General features: G+C 37.3%; 2 protein-coding genes and 1 long non-coding RNA gene across 4 annotated transcripts; 1 reads left to right on the forward strand and 2 right to left on the reverse strand.

Moving 5' to 3' along the window:
- Positions 1-431: 431 nt before the first annotated feature.
- Positions 432-4,120, reverse strand: LOC144657193 (uncharacterized). Its single transcript, XM_078517507.1, has 2 exons — positions 4,011-4,120; positions 432-1,090 (listed from the first exon to the last, which is right to left on the reverse strand). The coding sequence occupies exons 1-2, from the start codon at positions 4,087-4,089 to the stop codon at positions 627-629; spliced, it is 543 nt and encodes a 180-aa protein (XP_078373633.1). The 5' UTR covers positions 4,090-4,120; the 3' UTR covers positions 432-626.
- A 2,717-nt stretch (positions 4,121-6,837) lies between these two features.
- Positions 6,838-13,475, forward strand: LOC144657953 (uncharacterized). The gene is made up of 5 exons (XM_078518286.1): positions 6,838-6,929; positions 7,391-7,461; positions 10,727-10,779; positions 12,895-12,961; positions 13,066-13,475. Exons 1-5 carry the CDS (start codon positions 6,838-6,840, stop codon positions 13,416-13,418), a joined length of 636 nt encoding a protein of 211 aa, XP_078374412.1. The 3' UTR covers positions 13,419-13,475.
- Positions 13,476-18,315: 4,840 nt separating this feature from the next.
- Positions 18,316-20,521, reverse strand: LOC144656907 (uncharacterized). 2 transcript variants are annotated; one of them, XR_013571414.1, is made up of 2 exons: positions 20,341-20,521; positions 18,316-18,640 (listed from the first exon to the last, which is right to left on the reverse strand). It is a non-coding gene; the product is annotated as an uncharacterized LOC144656907 (long non-coding RNA). The 2 variants fall into 2 exon arrangements; XR_013571413.1 differs by having other exon boundaries at positions 18,316-18,673; positions 20,341-20,518.
- Between the last annotated feature and the right edge of the window lie 998 nt (positions 20,522-21,519).

Below are 21,519 nucleotides of genomic sequence, written 5' to 3' on the forward strand. Positions count from 1 at the left end.
TTTTCCCCCCTTTTTTTTTTAAAAAAAATAAAAATTTTATTTTTTTTTTATAAAAAAAAAAAAAAAAAAAAAAAAAAAAATTTTTTCTTTTTTTTTTTTTTTTTTTTTTTCCCCCCCCCTGGGGGTTGGGTTGGGTTTAAGTTTGGGTGGGTGGTTTTAACCCACCCCCCCTCCTCTTTTTTATCTTCCCTACAAGTACATGTTCAAGCTGATAGGAATGATCAATGACAGTGGCAAGTTGTAGGCTTTATTGTCTACTTTATGACTAATATAAATTACATAAAGTAAAACATCATGAAACTTTGTGATATGGGTGTGTAATTGGTCAGTGTTTAAATGGAAATGTTCGGCTGATTTTCCATGATTATGTCATTGGGGTGGGAAATAGCAGTAAGATTTTCTGCTCAGTGTCGTCCTCCTCCTCCTCCTCCTCTTCCTCCTCCTCTTCTTCTTCCTCCTCCTCCTCCTCCTCCTCTTCCTCCTCCTCTTCTTCTTCCTCTTCCTCCTCTTCCTCTTCTTCTTCCTCCTCTTCTTCTTCCTCCTCTTCTTCCGCTTCCTCCGGTTCTTCAGTTTCTTCTTCTTCCGGTGCTTCAGTTTCCTCAGGTGCTTCTGTTTCCTCTGGTGCTTCAGTTTCCGTTCCTCAGTTCCTCTGGTTCTTCAGTTTCCGGTTCCTCAGTTTCCTCTGGTTCTTCAGTTTCCGGTTCCTCGGTTTCCTCTGGTTCTTCGGTTTCAGGTTCTTCCGTTTCCTCTGGAGCTTCTGTTTCTTCTGGAGCTTCTGTTTCTTCTGGTGCTTCTGTTTCCTCTGGAGCTTCTGTTTCTTCGGGGGCTTCTGTTTCCTCGGGGGCTTCTGTTTCCTCTGGGGCTTCTGTTTCCTCTGGGGCTTCTGTTTCCTCTGGGGCTTCTGTTTCCTCTGGAGCTTCTGTTTCTTCGGGGGCTTCTGTTTCTTCTGGGGCTTCTGTTTCCTCGGGGGCTTCTGTTTCTTCTGGGGCTTCTGTTTCCTCTGGGGCTTCTGTTTCCTCTGGAGCTTCTGTTTCCTCTGGGGCTTCTGTTTCCTCTGGTGCTTCTGTTTCTTCTGGTTCCTCGGTTGGACCTGAAATCAGTGAATAGATTTAAAAAATTAAACCCTTTCCGTTCGACCGCTTCTTCTTATGCAACTAAGCTGTTGTCCAGAAAAAAGCTTTGATTAAGACACTGGCTTTTTCTGGCGGTACTAGTCGGACTTCATTATTTTTTCTGGTCGCGCTTATTTCTGTGTTGTTGGCTTGTTTGTTCCAGCTTATAACTTTTTTTCTCATGAAGCAGGTTTTATAAAAGTAGGTTTCTTTTACACAAAAACATTAATTGTTTTCGTCCTTTCTCTTTACTCTAATTTTGTTTCAATATTGTTTTCATGCCCATACTATCCAGAAAGATAATCAAAAAAATGTACATTCGCGTAGCTACGAGACTAGTTTATAGCGGAGCTCCCTCGCACGTCGAAGATGCCCGCTAGCGGAGCCCTACACCTTCAAAAATTGGTATACTCTTCGCGAACTTTTAAACATTTCATTGTCATGTCATTAAAGTCCGTCTGTTCGTGTGTCTGTGCGCACGTACCTACGTACACCTTATTTTGTATAACTCTAAACTCGACTGAATGATGTGGACGTTTCAAAACGAAGCGATGGTATCACTGTGTAACTTGAATAAAACGTGAGGAAAGCAAGCAAGACAGAAACAAAAGATCCGAAATAGTTGTCTTTGTTGAAACTCATATCCCTTGTGCAAGTGAGATGAAGCCGTTTGCGTTAAGTTTACTTGTTTGGCTTAAGCTTGTTGGCTCCGCGGTTGTCATCATCAAGACTACACAATAATTGTGTTGAAATGACGCTAAGCTTCGAATCAATCAAGTTAACTGAAGTAAAGGACAAGTTCAAATGTAAGGTACGAACTTGACTGCATTGTTAAGCCTAATTTTATGACGAAAATATGTGTTCACTATTTGAGTGAATTGTATCGGCCGATTTTCGGATCTTCCCGTGAATTTGCCTTCATTTATCCGCTTTTGTTGTATATGTACATGTACAGGCATTTTCAATTAAATCCCAGTTAAGCCGTGAGTTCCCTTTACCTGAGTTGAGAGTTAGGTTATTTTCTTTCGCCGTGAGTTTATTATCTTTTTTGTGAGTCGATTTTCTTTTTCCTTGAGTAAGTTTTTTTTTTGCAATGAGTATATTTTCTTTACCTAGAGTTAATTTTCTTTTACCGTGAACCACCGTGAGTCGGTTTTCTTTTGTAGTGAGTTGATTTTTTTTGCCGTGGGTTAACATTGTTTTGCTGTGTGTTTATTTTATATTGCCGTGAGTTTATTTTATTATGCCTCCAGATAATTTTTTGTGCCGTAAGATATTCATCTCGCACCTACCTGTATGGGCCACCTTACTTTTCATATGTTGACGATTTCTTACCAGAATGGAAACATTATTCATAACTGGGAAAATCGAACGCTTTTAGGCTTGCCTAATGTCTATACTTTTTTTATAGCTTATGAAATCACAAATTTGCGAGTTTTGTTAATATTTAAAAATGGCCAAACCGAAGCATACTGAAAGAGCGAATCACACCTCAATCCGCCCCTTTCATTGTTACAAATATAGCTCATCAAATCGTTTTCTACGAATGAGTACAATATATATAATACACTATCATTTCCTGTAACTGACATGCCCATATACGTGTACACGGTGCGAGAAGTATTCGAGAAACACTACAAATTTCAAAAATTTTGAAGCCACGTGAACCTTATATTATTTGTCGATTGTTTTTTACTTAAAGTTTGAAATAAAACTGACACGCTGTATAATGTCAAGTGCCCCTGATAAGCGGGATATCTTTTATGAATGATTCAGCCATCCAAGTATTTTGAAACGTATTGCGTCGGTAACTTTGTTGAGTAGAGGAATATATTACATAAAAAGACCCTAATATAGGACAATGCATGACAGTGCACGAACACGAATATTGGTAATTTTGTTTTGCCGTGAGTGTGATAATTTGGAATTTGGTTTAACACAGCATATTTGTGTGAGGAACTTATTTAACTGCAGTTTGGTACTTGAAATCAGTGTGCGTGGGTTACCGCAGCTTAATTTTCAAGTACAATGTACTTGTCCATTACATTATGCAAGAGAACATTTACCACCTGCCGAGGAAGAGTAAAGCCACATTAAACGAGTGAAAGAGGCAAAATAATCTAAAATAACTTTGGTTTCTGTTGGATTCCGTTTGGCTCATTTACAATATATTGAAGACTATTCACTATCTGCCGAGGCAGAATAAGTCGCTCACATGTATATTCACCTTTTTATCGTCAGGTAATTAGCAACACTTAACGGCATTGTCAAGCTAGCCCACGTGTGGCCGCACATACCTTCTAATAGTATTGTTTCAAAATACGGTCGCCGACTTCGTTCAGGGTCATTCTCATTGTTATTTTAATTTATCTCTTAATTTTGCCTTCTTCTTCAAAAACGTCAATTCAAAGTCAAATGCCTTTATCGGAATATTTGCAAGTGACGAATTAAATACGCTGTCTGAAAACAGCAGATTCTTACAGAAAATAGAGCGTCTGGCAGAAAATAAAAAAAGGAAAAATGCAAAGGCATGGATATATTTTATTTAAGTCAATGAAAGGACTAACTATTGATTTTTAAAGGAAGGAAAGTGATAAATGATCATCGCAGTGAATTTCCAATTTAAGCAATTGGAATAAAGAAGCCTGAAAAAATTAAGGGCTTCAACGTTGGTAATCGTTCTCAAAGGGTTCTTATGTTATGAGATTAAAACAACAAAGCACTTTAAAGTCAATTTAGTCTTGTTCTAACCCAAGCATTAGACACTCTTTGTGTAAACAACATTAAGCCTCCCTCTGCAGAATAGCCTTTATAAACAAACCAAGACAAAAAATGCGCATTTTGTGTAAGAAATATTTGATACCATATGTAAGGCATATGTTTTTTTTTGTAACTCACCTTGTTGAGGCAAAGGAGCAGCTGAAAGCTGTCCTATCAGAGCACAAAGGCAAAGAAGAAACAAAGTTTTTGAAGTCATCTTCTGACGCTTGTTCTTTCCTTCGTAACGATATATTTCAAAATGATGTTTTGCACTCTAAGTAAGCAATTTATAGACAAAGTGATAGTTATTTATAATCCGAAACAACACCGTAATGATGCGGCTTCTTACATTCATATTGGCTGATAAAGTTTTAATTCCACTGCAATATTGTAATAAAGTGTTTTAATTTGGAACAAATATTGAGACAACCGTGTGAATTATTTGAAAATTGCATGGTCACTTTCTAATATAATATGCTCATTTTAGGGAGTTAATAACTTATTTTAAAAGCCGGCCGGCCAATTTATTGTCAGTTCCTTTAGTCACGCAAAGACGCAAAACAGGTAGTTGGAAATTCGACTCGTGGTGTTAATTGAATATTTTATTTTTATTTTTTGAATGACACTTTTTACAAGAAAGCGAGGTCGCCATCTCGATTGCAAACAAGCGAAACTCTATGAAATTTATATGGAAAGAAATTTATACAAACAGGTAATTTGTTTAACATTATTTACATACAAACGGTAGCACGGAAAAGTTCTTTGGATTATAAGAGTCAGTTTTGTGTTCGTGACCAGCATTTGAGCGATAAGTGATAGCAATGTCGAGAAGTTAGTTTATTTACGACCGTTTTACAGCTTTGAATCTGATATCCCCACTTACTTCGTCGGCTTACGTCCAACCAATATCAAAAACTGTTTTTTGGTCTAGACCTGTAAAAATTTTCGTCTTTGGCTTCAAAGTCCTATTAAGTTTATTTTTCTGGAAGTTATGGAGTGGCTTGGAGTTAATTTTTATGGAAAACAAGAGCTTAAAGACCGGTGTAATTCTCCTTAAATTCCTTTTCTTTGCCTTTAAAATTAATTTCAATAAACGTAAATTTAACAAAACACGAATAGCGTATTCAGTGTAAGGTTTTAAAGTGTTATCTGTTTTAAAAAACTGGTTAAAAACATAAGCAGGAATACGAAAATATACTCATGGTAAGAGGCGTGTAAAACTAAAGATATATACAGCAAACAATAAAAAATATATGCTTTACAAAGGCGTTTGAGTAATTTAAAGTTCGTTGCTATAACAATAATGGAATATTGCCTAAGCAACGGCTGTTTTAGTGTCATTATTTGCTTAACTGGTGGCTGCGTAGTACCATAATTTCAATCCCTACGACATTCGCACGCGATAGTCTAAACTATCTTAATGATGTAGAGCGATCTTGTCTGACGACTCTTTTAATTCTAGTTACTAGCAAAGTAATCTCGTAAGTGGCTAGGTAGACTGTTTACGTTAAAACTCAGTTATTAGAGAGTTGGAGACGGGATTATAGCCCTCGCTTGACGCTTCAGAACAAAGTAACGCTTCGCTGTCTGTATTCAACACCGATTTTTTAACCGAATTATACATTAAAAATGTTAACAATACACAGTGCTTTGAGCTTTCGAATTCGCATTGAAAAATTCTTTCTTGAGTCAAAGTATTTTTTGCGTCTACAAATAAAGTAATCTTTGTATTTCAACTGTCTATTCTCGAGTGCAAACAAAACTATGAATAAGGCTGCATTCATTATGTATCCTACAGGGGGGGGGTGGAGGCAGAGGATTGGATTTTAGGGGGGGGGTTCTCAAATTTTTAGAGCAAAAAAAGGGGGGATATGAAAATTGTTTAAATATCTCCTGGGAGGATGCTTATTTTTTGTAAGATTCTGTCTAGCTTTTGTAATAGTTTTAAAAAGTGAAAAAAAAAAATGATAAGTACAGCAGCTTCTTTCAAGGATTGTAAGCAACAGAGAGGGGGGGGGGGAGGTCGGCCGGAGACAGCAGGCGACGGGAGCCGCCGGGACCACGAGAACGACGGGAGAAAAGGCGACCGCGGACGAGCACCCGCGAGAGGGGGGAAGCGAACAAAAAAGGAACAGACCACCGCCCGCCCGCGCGACCGGGGACCAGAAGCAGCCCGACACAGAACCGCCCCCCAGCAACCACGAGCGCGGCCCGCCCGCACCGCAGCCCCGCGACGGGCCCCCCCCCCCCCCCCCCCCCCCGCAACAAGGGTACCTCTATTATTCTGAGCTGAGAGACTAGAATAGTACCTATTTTGAAGTTTTTCAAGTAGTGTGCCTGGCCTAGGCCTGTAGATGTAATGTTTCAATACAGTATAGAAAGTAAAACATCTAAAATGGAAACATTTAATGGAACCTCAGTCTAAGTAGTGCAACTTTATTTATCTTTTCTCACTTTTTCGCGAGACTCGGTGAAAAATCGCGAGGGACATCGGACAACGACTGATACTATGACTCGAGTTCAGCTGTCTGAGCAGAGGCGTGTGTCCAAAGTATAGTCGCACTGCGACTGTCTCGCCCCGCCCACCGCGAGCGAGATGAACCATATGGATAGACTGTGACTGTGTTGTATTAGATGAAAAATAAGGAGGAGAAGAGAAAAAAGGAAAATACACAAGACCAAAAGCGAAATAAGTACTGGAAATATGGCACTGATTTTTCGCGAAATTTAGTGAGAATAAGGTAATCAATGAATGCAAAAGAAAAAATGTAATTCAGTACACAGTTTTATTAAATTGATCAATGTGCACTTAAATGTTCAATGAAAGGATACGAACAATATGACTGGAAAACTATCGCGTCCACGTTTGAAAATATGAAAAGCTATACGTCGAAGAACTTAACAAAATTTTAGACCATCATAATCTTTCTCTCCTTGGGAAGAAAATGATAAGATAAGGAGAATAATGGCACATGTCGCACTTGAGAGGAATAATGCTGAACGGCCGGAAAACGTGGGTGAAGAGGATGGCAACAGCGGAGATGAATCCGTGGATGAGTGAGTGAGAGTGATAATGATGATGAGGTTGTTGCTTTTGTCGACGAGAGTGACAGTGAAACGGAGGTTCCTGTCAATACTCCTGGTAGTACTCGTACACGAGCTGGCAGGCTATCTATACCTAATTCGCGCTACTTTGACTGGCTGGCATAGGTATGATATAAACAGTCAAAGATGTTGTTATTAAACATGTCTCTTGAAATTTCAAACATATATAGTGTACTATTATACAGATATTTATTTTGATATTTCTTGTGAGGGAGGAGGGGGGGGAGTATTCATTTTTCGGCTGATTGCTTGGGGGGATTATGAAAACTTGTATGGACCTTGGGGGGGGGGATATAAAAAAACGAGCCGCTGAAAAAAAATCCTCTGCCCCCCCCCCCTGTAGCATACATAATGAATGCAGCCTAAAAGCTTAACTTTCGCCCATGATTTCGAATTGCTTTGCGTTCATACAGTGCACGTGGTTTCAAGCACCACGTCCTGATTACGTGCAAGTCCAAGGTTCAACCTGTTGCCGCCCTGGGAGGTTAGTGAGTTTTGTTCGCCCTAGGCAGTTATACAGTTTTGACGCGCGTCACGTGATACGTTCTCGTCCAATAGAAAACTGCATTTCAGTTATGGGGGAATAACATATGGCCTTGTTAATCCTGGATTGGATCGTAATTAAAAAATGGTACCAGGCTTTCCGTTTGTGAGCGTGCCTCAATTTCATTTTCAATCCATTTGGCACGAATGCATAATTAATTTTGCTTAATCACGTATTCGATAAATGCCATGTCGAGGTAACATGAATAATATATTTGGAAATTTGAATTTTAACGTCTATAGAAGGTACCAAAATCCATTTGTCTCTCCTAAAAAATACGATGCACATTTTCCGGAGTGGTACAGTAGACGTATAGAGTCCCTTAGCTCTGGGAAAGAGAGAACTGGAAGAGTTCTATATAGTGTCTTAGCCAAAAACGTAGCGCGGCATTGACCAGTATTCTACTTCAGCAAACGAAATAACAATCTAGTAGGCAAGCGCCCCAGCCAACCCCCAACCGCTGCCTAGCCTTACTAATCTATTAAAATATTACAACTTCTTGATACTTATAAAGGTTCTCTTGTGATAACAATTATGTCAGTATCTGAAATTATGTACAAAAATATCTTAAGGAGTGCTTAGAGTTTCTTAAATTAAAATTTGAAATTATGTATAAAAATATCTTAAGGAGTGCTTAGATATTCTTACATTAATATTTAGCGTGTAAATTAAACAAATTATACGATTTCTATTTCACTGTCGCAGGTGAATTTGTAATAGGAAATGTGAACAGCATCACACCCGCTACATTTGTTCCATAGACTTCTTCCACAAAAAATAATTTTAAGAGAAGTTTCTGCAAAAATAGCCGACTTGTTTTTGTCCGATAAAGATGTGATAGAGGCTGAACAAATCACGACTGGCGTTTGCAATCCACAAAGTCGTCCAATTTAAGCCTTTCTGCTCTACGTATTATAAAATTTTGTAGCGATTGACTAATCTCTTCTTCTCAAGGTCGAATAAAAGCAACGGGTAACTCAGAGGAACAAACGATACCAGCAGCACAGTTAGTAATTTTTGGCATGTATCTCAGATATTCCTATTATAAGAAGCTATAAGAAGTATTTCTCTCATATGAAGTTTTCTTATTGTTTCAAAACATGTTTTGCGGTTTAAGACAAAATGACCTAGACCGACCTAGGCCACTTTAACCCTTGCCGCGGAGAGCATAAAATTTGATTTGACGATTAGCTGGAATTTTAGGATCCGTTTCAAGGTTTCGATTGCAAATGTATGTGAACTTCAGGGTTTTTCTTTATCTTTCTAATGTAACTTTTCCACGACTGGTCAACGCAATATCTCCAAGTTTTACCCCTGTAAGTACGCTTTTTTTCTCTATGCAAGCTAGATGTATCTTTGTTTTGGATTTTCTATTGTTGTCTTAACCCAAAGGCGGGAGAGCACAAATTGATTTCGGTACAATTAATTTTAAATTTGATCTTTATCGGATTCTTTTGATGTTGGAGGACAGCGGAGCATAATTAATCTCGATTTGACAATTAGTTTAAATTTTATCTTAATGAACTTATTTCAAGGACATTTCTATGTGAAGGAATTTTTTCCCTCTCTGAAGCATGAAAGCAGCTTTTCATCACGTTTTATTCAGTCAGTAGCGTTCAAGGACTACTAGGACTCCTCCTGGGACTCCTAGACTTTTTTCGCCCAGATGTTTTTGCTTCGGATTTTCAAGTGTTGCCTTAACCCTTAGGCGTGAGAGCATAATTGATTTCGGTACAATTAGCTTTTAATTTGATGTTGATCGGATTTTCTAGTGTTGTCTTAACCCTGAAGCGGGAGAGCATAATTCATTTCGATTTGACAATAAGCTTAAATTTAATCTTAGTGGATTTATTTTAAAGACTTCGTATGTGAAGGAATTTTTTCCCTCTCTAAGGCATAAAAGTAGATCTCCATCACGTTAAATTCAGTCAGTAGCATTCAATCTCTGGCAGTTAGAGGTCACACGGGAAGCAAGAAGAAACTCCGCTGAACCAAGAATACACGGTAACTAGCTATCTCAGAGTGTCTGTAAACCTCATTTCACGATTATTTTTTCCTCCCCTTTAAGGCGATTTATTAATCACATCCAGATTTTTATTTTGAAGGTAAAAATTTCGAAAGAAAGACAAGCTAAAATCTTAAGTGAAAATTCAATCAGGGGAATGACCATTTTATAACTTTTCCGTGAAATGAACTCAGTTCAGTGTTCTTTTTTGTGTGTTTGTCTTGTTAATAACAAATAAATTTTGGTTTATCGTAAGTAGCACTGCTTTCGTCCAAAAAAGAATGAAGCATTGGTACTTGGATTGTTAATTTGTAACTCTTTCGAGTTTAGTTGAATGATTGTAGTTTACTCAGTCACAACGGCACGTGGTAAAGTAATTATTTTCATTATAACATTAAGTTTCAGGAGATATGGACTCTGCCTGGTTGAAGTTCTCTTTAGCTTGTCTAATTTTTGGACAAGGTGCTATGAGTGGAGTGAGTGCGGCGGCCGTAAACATTGTAAGTTTCCAACTATTATTAGATCAAATAAATAAAAAGGTACGTAGTCATATGCTGTTTGGGCGGCCAGGGATCATAATAAGAATAAGGCAATAATGAGTCTGCAATCAAACAGCACACACGTGGCGTGGGCAGTCGAAACAAACGCTTACTTTTAGAATCTCTGCATTCCACTTTAAACACCGAAGCTGAACGCCAGCCCTTCCCTAAAGCGTACTTGCCACTGATTATATCCATTAGAGACCGTCACAAGTTTTAGAAATGTAAAATTTATTCATTTTATTTTTTAGTCATTTTTTTCTGAGTAAGGCAACAAAAAGGTGCCGAAAATTTAGTACAAAATTTAAACATTTTTAAAGGTCAAGGTCAGGTACTGCATTCAGCAATGTTTACCTAATAGGTAGTCACAACAAGGTGTACCTATTACCTGCTGGGATTAGTTGAGATCCTTGAATAAACGTATTGTCTCCAGTTTTGCACGCACAAGACTGACTGGATTTGTCACAGCATGCACATGATCTGCCTGATGGTGGTTTTCTATAAATATATCAAAACAAGCTGTCACGGAACACAATTATCACGGAACAGGGACTTTAACCGATATATGTTAAATCCTTTTTCTACGATCAGAACTTTTTTTTGTTTTATCTTTTTACTGACGGTTTTTTTTGTTTTGTTTTGTTTTGTTTTTTTGGCATAGAATTTTTTTCGAGTTCATTCCAGCCCACCGACGTCAATATCAAAAACATACAGGTAAGGTTTTTTTCTTTTAAGGACGTTCGCGCGAAAATCTTCCAACATTGCAGTTTTTCTTACAATTTCACCAGAGCTAGTTTATTAGTCATTTTATCAGAAATGTAAAAAAAAAGTGGGGGTCACCGACTTCGTTTCCGAAATGAGATAACCGAAAGAGGGCGCGTATTTGGATAAATTTCACTTCGTCACAAGATATGACCTCAGCGGCTTCGGGCGACAAAATATTTTAAAGTAATTGATGTAGGCTAACTTTCTTTGTCTGAATTTATTTTAGTTGGTCTATTGTACAATCAATCTTAAGGAAAATCTTGCCTTAAAGAATTGGATTTGCGAACACTCGAGACTGGAAAATGTGACTAATTTGGTCGCGCGCGAGGGGAGAAAATGAAAAAATAACAAAGTTCCAACATTGGAAATTCGCTCATTTTTTGTCAATCAGTAGAGATTTATCGGTAAAGTTGGTATATCCGAAAAAAGTGGGGGTCACCGACCGTTTAAGAGAGGAAACTGCAAGCGAAGTTAACGCAACGGCTACCAACCCTATATGAGGCCTTCCAAGGGGTTTTGGCGACAGGCGACATTGCTCCAAAATTGCTAAAATTGTAGCGACAATCTTATTCCACAGCACTGACAGCCGACAAAAAATAGCACTGAAAGGGTGCATATTTGCGACAGCGAGGTTTTCTTTACCAAAAAGGTGACAGGTGAGTTGGAAACGAGCGACAAAGCGACAGCAGAAACCCCCTTGGAAGGCCTCCTATATGTGTTCGGAACGTTTTCTCAGCGCGCGCGCTCATGCATGACGTGGCGTGACGTTGCGACATGAATTACGTGCACAGTAAGGATGCGCATAAACAATTAGCGCGAACGTCCTTACTTAAGGTACACTCTTCTAAAACATTGTTGTATATTATTTGTTGATTTAACATAGTTAGAACGTGAAATTAACCCTTTAAAAAGCAACGCGTACGCGATCGTATTCTATTTAACAATTAGACGGCAAGCTCGAGGTTTTTACCGGCTGATAGTTGGCGAGGGGCGAAGGCCCGAGCCAACTATCAAAAGCCGGTGGAAACCGAGAGCGAGCCGTCTAATTGTGTTAGCATAACCCACTGACCGATCTATTGAAGTCAGAATATCGCTTGAATTGATTTATTGAAGATTTTGATTAATAAAATTCAGCGAAGACTACGCGCGCGCTCCGAGAGCCTTCTACGGATCGATAGTAGGCCAGTGTGGTTATGCTAACAGCGATAAGTAGAAACTCAGTCGTGTTCTATTGAAATTCTGGTAATCTGATTGGCTTCCATTGCTTTCTAATTGCTGATAAAACACCATTGCGTGCACGCTCCTTTTTTATAAAGGGACAATTTTTCTTGATTTTTGGTTTGAAACTACATAAAATTGTAGGTTTTGAACTGCAATCCTTTAGAGTTTCAATTTTAATTTAAAAAAACACCCAACTCACCCTCGTTTTCTGTAAACGGTAGTCAACTCGGCTACGAACCGTTGACTTTGCGCTCGCAGAAAAGCCGGGCTTCTTCTAGTCTAATTGTTTAATAGAACGCATTAGGAGAACCAATCAGATTTGTGGATTTCAACAGAACAAGGATAACTTTCCACTTATCGTAGGTAGAGCAAGATCGCGAGCGCATTGCAAGGCAAAATTATTCATCATTTTTGGTTTAAAAATACCCAAAACTGTAGGTTATCGACTGTTACCCTTTATGGTGTTTTATGACGTCTATAAATACAAGTACAACAAATTTGCTCATAAAAACTCGAGGTTGTTGTCTTATGTTAAATACACTCTGGCTGTAAAATATGCTTGTTTAAACTTGACGGGACAAAATATAGATATTGGAATCGTGTCTTTAATTTTGTGTGCTTTGCGTCACAGTGGGATAAATATTTCCTCTCTTGCCTTATCAACGTGCCATACAAGCGTGCTATTTTTTCAAATTCATTCATTCATTTATTGATTCGTTCGTTCGTCCATTTATTCGTTAATTATGTATGTATGTATTTACTTATTTATTTATTTATTTATTTATTTATTTATTTATTTATTTATTTATTTATTTATTTATTTATTTATTTAATTTATTGCAGGGACCAAAACCTTCCGCGCATATTGTAGCATCTTACCTTCAAGACGTCAGCTATCCAATTAACACAGGTATGCTACTTCAGCATTTAAATTTATCTGATCAACTTTTCTAGTTAGGTTTGTAAAAAGCCAGCCAGTACATATGGTTAAACAATTATACATTTACCTTCTAGTGATAAAAGACTGGTCCACCAGCGACCCTCATAGCCATCTTGAAGGTGGCATGACATACGATGATGGAAAACTGATGGTACCCATGGCTGGAAGGTACTACATCTACGCACAGTTCCACTTTAAATCTGTGGGAAGAGTACAAGTTCGTGTGAATGATGATTTTGTCAGCCTGATTTCCTCGCCAGTGATACAGGAAGGCTTTGCCATAAACTCCAACACAATGGGTGTGTTTGCTCTTAATGCTAATGACACCATTTCGTTGCGGATCAATCCATGGGGGGCGCCGGCTGATGGTTCAGTAAAATTTTGGATGCAATACCATGGTTGTTTTTTTGGTGCGTTTTTGATCTGAGCTTCAAGTTAAAAGTTTAACAGTTGTATCGTTAACAATCCATCGATTCCTTAGTTATGCTGTAATAATAAGAGTAGCAGTTTGTTAACTGGCAGCTTGTAATAAAAGGGTCGTTAACAAGGCTTTGATTTGCTGTAGTACTTGTATCGGTTTGTAAACTGGTAACTTATAATCTTCAACGCTTTAAGGATTTATTAACACTACTGCAATAAAAATTACATTATACAATAACCGAGAGAATTCTCGCGCGCTGATTGGTCGAAAGTTATGGTCGATGAGATTATAAGCCATGGAAGTGACGTCAGATCATGTCACACACGCTCGGGCTAGAAATTTGTACGTTTGAAATCGATGAATGAAAGCGAATTTTATCTTGTTTTGTTTGGATCAAACTTAGGTAATCTGTCTTATGAAAATTTACCAGTATACCAGGCTTTTGAAATTGATTTGTCTAACTGATAAGAACGCTGCTTGCGACGTGGCAGTAAACAGTTGAAGTTCATGTGTACAAGCGCTAACGAGATCTTCAATCAGAAAAATAATCGCGTTAGCGTTTTTCACGGTCAGGCATCGCTTTTGATAAATACTCGTTCGAGTTTGTTATTGTATGAAACAAATCGACCACATTTTTCCATGCTCTACACTCTTAAAGACCCAGGAAATGACGCCATTAAATGTCCAAAACTTTGCAGTTCCACTTGAGTTTTGGACATTTTATGACGTCATTTCGCCCAAGAAAACATGGCAGACAATTGCTTAATAAAAGGTCTCCAAGGCATAAAGAGATCGTAAATACAGACATAGTGTCATAGATACAGTAAAAACCGGTGAATAAGAACCAATTTGTTAAGAACTTGTTAGGCTAAAATTGCCAGTTAAACACCATCTATATAAGAACCTCCTAGCCTAAAGTTTGGAAATAGGTTCTTATTTTCTGAAATCATTAATAATGTTTACTTTTAGGGAAATAACATAAAGCGACATTCTGGATCCTCTTTAGGAGCCTTATCGCTCTTGTTGCAATGTAAATGCCAATGTTGAAAATCATAAAATATTACAGAATTAATTGATACAAACAAAAAATTATAAAAATGGTATGCAAATTTCATAGAAGGAAAAGGCTGAATACCACTAGAAACTCTAGAAACCTAGTAAATGGCCTAGCTCACAGCGAGTCTCACGTAGCTCAGTTGGTTAAAGCGCGCAACCGGTATCTGGGAGGCCATGGGTTCGATTCCCGTTGGGGACTCAGATTTTTTCTTTGTCCCACGCTCGTGTCATGTAGAATAATTTCTTCACAGCCTAAATTTATGCTAATTAAAATTTATATAAGAACCTGTTTAGGCGAACTTGGGAAAATGCAGGTTCTTACTCTCGGGTTTTTACTGTATCGCGACCATGAAACTGAAATTTTAAAGTCTCTTACCGAAGCTATCCATAAGCACAATTGTCCATAGGTCACCGACTGCTCAGCCGGTGAACATTGGTGAATATTTATCTCGAGTTCGTCTCGGTAAATATTCACCAATATTCACTAGTATAAAAGCGAAGCGCGCGAGGTCTAAAAATAGAATGCAAATTAATATACCCCCTCCCTCACGGGGCTCAGAAAACATCAGCGTGTTCTGAGAGAAATAGAGAAGCTAGGTGCAGTTTTCGAAGTTTGAGTTTAGGAACACCGGCTGTTTCAAAAAGTGTTTTAGAAAAATCGTCCACCATTCTGGTTTGTTTGTCTGAGTCTTGTCTGAGTCATGACGTCACTCAAGTGCTTCGCTATTGCTTATAAATGTGTAGTGTGGTTTATGTTAAGAGGCTAGTCAAGCTGACCGATTACTGACATTTTTATTTACATCTTTCTCAAAATGCGATTCGTTGCAATTGACAATTGTTTGTACACCGTAAAACCCCAATAAAGCTCCCGGGGGTTTCATTTCTTTTCGCGACCTCTTGAGGCGGGTGAAGGCGGGGGAAGGCGGGGGGGAGGGATGTTGGTGGCTTATAAATCAGTTAGGGTACTTATAAAAAAATGGACTTTTCTGCTGTTAAGTAACACATTTTTACACAATGAAAAAGTTGATGTGGTGGATGAATAAGTATAAAAGCCTAAAGTCACCTTGTTTTATTGTTCAAATGACTGTCGTGATCTACCATCTGAGGTGGGGTGGGGCAAAAACGAGAGAGGAGGTTTATTAAAATATTAATAATAATAAACCTCCTAGAAGCTGGCTTATTTGAGAGGGGGCTTAAAAGAGAGAGAAAGGGGGGGGGAAGCTTTTAACACAATAAGGCAATTATCCTACCCAGTCTTGTGGAATACATGATCGCCTGATTTTAGCCAACTCGGCCGATCAGACGATATAATCCGCAATTTTGCAGATATAATAGAGATTGTACAATGACCAAGGTCAGACTAGTGTTGCGGATTCTTGCCAAAAATAAAGCAAAAGTAATATCAATTCAAAGATTACATATCGAATACATAACAAATGAATTACGATTTCTGAGAATTATATACAGACTTGCTTCAAACATTTAATGATACGATTCATACAGGCAGCATTTAACTCAAATACTTAAATGTTTACATGTAAGTAATTTAGTCTCCATATATAATTTTATAGGTGGTAGTCGAACTTTTAAACCTAATCAAGATGATGGACATTTCAATCAAATAGTACGCGGCAAAGACAGCAGAGTTTCAATAAAATTAACTATACTTGTTTGCAACTGAAAACACTTCGACTTTTGAAAGCAAAATCGTTGTGTGTTGTGCCTGAACTAAGAAAAGTACTTCATTATTTGCAAGACAAAGCTTCAGCGACATCTTTGAATCAGGAAAACAAAAAAACAAAAATACAATGAGATGTGCGTGGCACGTCTTAACCCTCGGACGTACAAGCAAACTCATACACCCATCATCGTACAAGGAGGGGGGGGAGGGTGGATGGAACCCCTCCCCGGAGTTTTCGTTATATTAAGGCGTAGCGAGATTATTTTACACTGATAAGAAAGCCCTTAGCTTACTCTACAAGATGACATAATTTTAATTGGCTGTGACGTCATATGACGTCACGTGACGTCATAAGAGCTGCCATCTTGGATCCGCCATCTTGGATTTCAACATTTTCTTAGAAAGTCACAAAATAACGGAAATTGATGCAAAATCAAGCTAGAATGCTTATGAAATAAAAAAAATAAACAAATATTGCACTTCTGTTATAAAAAACTGGAAAAAATCAAGAAAAATGTTAAAAATGACGATTTTTGGCAAGACCTGCTTGTATTTATGACGTTGCTATCGCAACGTCACATACCATGGACACATGGTTGACATATCAAAATTTCCGCAAAGGATGAATGAACAGCTACCGAAAGTTTCAGCACTGTAGGGTTAATGCTTTTTTCAAAATTTGGAAAAAACCTTACGGAGATCAAAAAGGTATAATTATACTTTATCAGTTTTCAGTATCTTTAATTTTTAAAGAAAACTCAGCTTTTTTAATGAAATATCCGATTAGCGAATGTTGTTACTATACTTGCATCTATGCCAGAATCCGGCCGCTGGTAGTACGTTCTCTAAGGTACCAAAAAGGGCAGAATAGTAATGTCATTTCACGCAATAAATAGGATAAGTAATAACTGCTACATTTGTTATAAAGTGATTTTTTGGCTTGTCGTTGTTTGGTTTTGATAGCTTGATTATTTCTGTCGATAAGGACCCTTCAATGTTACTTGTAAAAACCACATTAGTTATGCATAAATTAAATGTCGCATCTTTCATTGTAGTTCAAATATTGCAAAAAAAGACGAGGTTCCAATACTCCGATTCACGGTGACTTTTAGTATGTTATTCCTCAATATATGCAAAGTCGAATAAGGCATGTTTTATTTTTGTTGCAATTTGTTTTGGGTGTAATACTAAGTTGACTGGACTAATATAAGTCCATCCGGCGTTTAGACGCATAACTTCTAAGTATTATAGGCCCTCTAAAATATAGGTTCATTTCAGATTATAAGTAAAGTTCCCTATTGTAGAGCTTGCGTTGTATTCTGTGTTGTTAGAGTATGCACGGAGAACTGCAATTCTTGTTTACTGACTGTAGGACTTCATATCGTTATGTTTATAGAATTTTACTTTGTGGTATTCTTTTATATTTTGCACCTTAACTTTCTCCGACAAAGTACCCCTGAATGCCAAATATGAACCCAAACATTTTTGAAACGATGAAGAGTAAAAGAGGTAATACCCCATGAATGCCTTTTTCAGTGAAATTTCCTTTCATGTTATTTTAGGTGGCTGGTATCGGTTTTCCGCACTTTTATACTTTATCCTCTTATACTTGACGTTTCAGTATTTAATGGTATCAAATAAATTCCCATGGGCTTTTCTTGACGTCACTGGTTACCATAGCAACAGTAAAGCCTGTAAAAAAGACACCCTTAACTTTGGCTTCTAGGGCTTATAACTCAAAAACGAGCTCAATGACCCCCATATTTTATTATTGAATATTAATTAGCATGTTAAGATACAGCTTTCTGCAAAGTTACAAAAAATCTACGAAGCGGATTCAGAGCCACCTTAATTTTTCAAAGCTACGCCGCGAAGATGTTTTTTTCGCAAATAAGAATGCTCAGAAAAGTCATTCTCCAAAGGCGAATTAGCTTTATTAGAATTGCTGCAATACATTTCATCATTGTAAACTCAACAACATATAGAAGCAATTGTTCTTTATGCATTGTGCGCTTCTTTCTTTCGGACTCTTCTCAAAGCAGTACACGAATAAAGATTGTTTATATAAAATGGAGCCCTTACAACTAAATTCACAACTTGTAGGGTTAAAATGATAGCTTCATTTACCACTATGTGTAGCTAATAAACCAACACAGTTTCAATATATAAGGGAAAATAGCATTTTTTATTTTGTTTGGCAAGACAGAAAACAGTTTACAGAGCGTGATTTGCTTTTTCTTATTTTGCTGCTGGTTTTATGAGGGATATCAGGAGAGTTCTTAGTCTTGGACTCGGTTGTCCTCCCGTCAGTACGTGCTTTTATTTCATTTCACTTCCGGTTCTTCAGTTTCCTCTGGCTCTTCAGTTTCCGGTTCCTCAGTTTCCTCTGGCTCTTCAGTTTCCGGTTCTTCAGTTTCCTCTGGCTCTTCAGTTTCCGGTTCTTCAGTTTCCTCTGGCTCTTCGGTTTCCGGTTCCTCAGTTTCCTCTGGTTCTTCAGTTTCCGGTTCCTCAGTTTCCTCTGGCTCTGCATGCACAGGGTTATTTAAAAGGTAAATTAGTTTAAAATGCCATTGCTTAGTTAATTTCATATTAGTTATTGATATATAAGTAATTAATTAGTGAATGAATGAATAAATGGATGAATGATTTTTTTTTTAAATAAATATTAATAAAGACGCATAATTAAATCATTTTAGCATTGGCATATGCCCACCGTTTCAATGCCTTGTTTTATTATTTCTTTCTTTAAAAAAACACTCGTGACACTATAAAAGTAAAATGCTTATAATAAATCAATGAAACAATTACAGTTGAACGTTTTTCGGTTAAATAATTAATATACCTTGGCGGAGAACCCGCCTAACAAGTGCAAGGTTGCTTCTTAAAATGTTATCTTTAATATGTTGGACTCTGGATCTACAAAGTGCGCACTATTTCAGCATGCCGTGCGATGGCGTCATCCGTACCACTGTACTTAGGAAGTAACGATAACAAAAAGTGCATATCACTGCAGTGTCGCGTTTTGGATGTAAACTCGTGATGTTGGTTAATGCCAAGCTGGCATGTGAAAAAGCCGAATAATAAAATGTATTTTTTTTAACTTTTCATGCTTTTAAGAGAAAGGAATCGTCTCTAACAGAAGTGGATTTCTTACGGATTACATTAAAACAATAACGAAAGTCATTAATTTGAATGATGATTTTGTTATACAGTAATAGTTCGGTGGTCGGATTACTTATGTTGATATAGCAAATACTCCTCGTAGTGGTGATCAATATTAAAGCAGCTTCGTGAAGGTATTTTTGAAGGGCATTAGGACGGCCCAAGGCCAAGAAAATAGTCCGATTTTCCATCTGTTTCATCACCAACCTAAAACGATGCACGGTAATCGACAACCCTTACTCAGTGGCATTTTCGAATATTCCTATATGCTTGCGAATGTGTAATGACATAAACATGCTTTTCATCATTTTTGCCATATGCCTATTGAATTATTACTTCTAATCTGATTTGTTGTCCTCTTAAAAAGATGGAAAGAAGAATTTATTGACGATATCATTTGAAAAAGATCGCCAATCCATAATTTGCTAAAGTTTTGTTGGTTTATCATAACAGATGCGAACTTACTTGCTTGGTCTGCTAAGTTCTAAAGATTACGGGGTGTGTATGGCTAGGCTATTTTTCTGCTAGTAGTCAGTTACTGATATTTTAAAAGTTCTCAGTCTTCAGTGTCTTTTCTTATTACACCACCTTGTGTCTTGTTCCACTTTTTTTTTCGGAAACAAAAAACTAAAAAAAAGTCCAGCTTATTTAAAGTAGTTTTACAGTTCTATAATTGAATTTTAAGCAGTACTAGAAAACGTGTATCTCTTCGGTTGTTCTGGGGCATTTTTGCCTTTGCGAAATTATCATGGCTCGTCTTTCCATTTTCCAAAACAAATTAGATTTTACTCAAGTGCTTTTTAAACCGCTAGTTTTTTTCAATTATCTCTTTTGATTGCCGAAGAAATTTGATCATGCTATAATCTTGTGTCGAACACTATATTTCAAAGGCATTGAAATGTTTTAGGCAAGAACGAAAAGCCGAAATCACACTCTTTGTGGTAATAAATGGTCATAAGCAGGATGTTTATACATAAAAGACCTTATAGGTATTTACAAAAAAATATCCCAATGCCTTTTTTGACTTACCTTCTTGAGGCAAAGGAGCAGCCGAAAGCTGGCATACCAGAACTGCAAAAAGGCAAAGTAGACTGATCATAGTTTTGGAAATCATCTTCTGGAGTTCGATCTTCTCTTCAATACGAGACTTGTGGCAATGAAGTCTTGTGTTCCCAATCAGTCAGTTAGATGTGATACTAATTTATAATCAGGAACGGCACCATTTTAACCATTTTGGACTTCTGATATTGTTTGGTAAGAGGGTCACATGCACTTCAATATTTAAAGTATAAAAAGTTTAATTATAGAAACAAAGCAGACGTTTCCATGAGAATTTGGAAAGGAAATATCGTGTATACTACATATTTTCTAATTTTCCATATAAACATATTATTATTGATGATCTTGTTGCTAGCTTACCTCAAAGGAAAATATTTATCAGCTTCTGATTGGTTACTAACAGGAAAAGCACTTAAATGGAAGCTGAACTTTCTAACCACCACGACGTTTTCCAGATGCTTATCTTGTCACTGCTCAAGCACCTAAGGAGATACGAGGTATTTTTAGCTAATAGCGATTTGGTCAATAGTCATTAGCAATGGATACGTAATTAGAAATACTGTCTATTATTACAAGGAAGCGGATAGTGTCTTGTGTACCAAACATTTTGCAAAGACTTTTAAAGAAATTAGAAACATTTCCTGCATCAAACTTTCTTCTAGAAAGTGACACCCAGAAAAACAAATGCGAATAATGCTTAAGTTTCAATAAATTGTATATTGGTTTACATAGTCGTTAGTAAGCGGCGTTGAAACGCTGTCGATACGTTTTAAGTGTTCATGATATCGCTTGAAGAATATAAGGCCGTTGCTCTTAACCGAAGTGGACACGTACTAAAAATGGACGCAAAGATAATTTTAGAAAAGTAAAAAATGCTAGTTTACTACACTTAATACACGAACAGGTTACGTTTATTCTCCCAGAGGCTGGAACACCTCGAGTAATTAGCCGTATTTTACCAAGTTCAACTTTGATATGAATACCACGTATGTGTTATTCTCTTATATTGGGTGAGACGTTTATTTGACATTACTTTTACATGATACTCTTGTGTAATTTCTTTGGCATCAATTTTACGACCTTGTGGTAGGAACTTATTGTAACGAAAGCAATTAAAACCATTTTTTGGTGTTTCTGTTTATACCGGTA

The sequence above is a fragment of the Oculina patagonica genome, chromosome 6, assembly GCF_052425735.1.
Source record: "Oculina patagonica isolate OP01 chromosome 6, crgOcupat, whole genome shotgun sequence".
Taxonomy (NCBI): Eukaryota; Metazoa; Cnidaria; class Anthozoa; order Scleractinia; family Oculinidae; genus Oculina; species Oculina patagonica.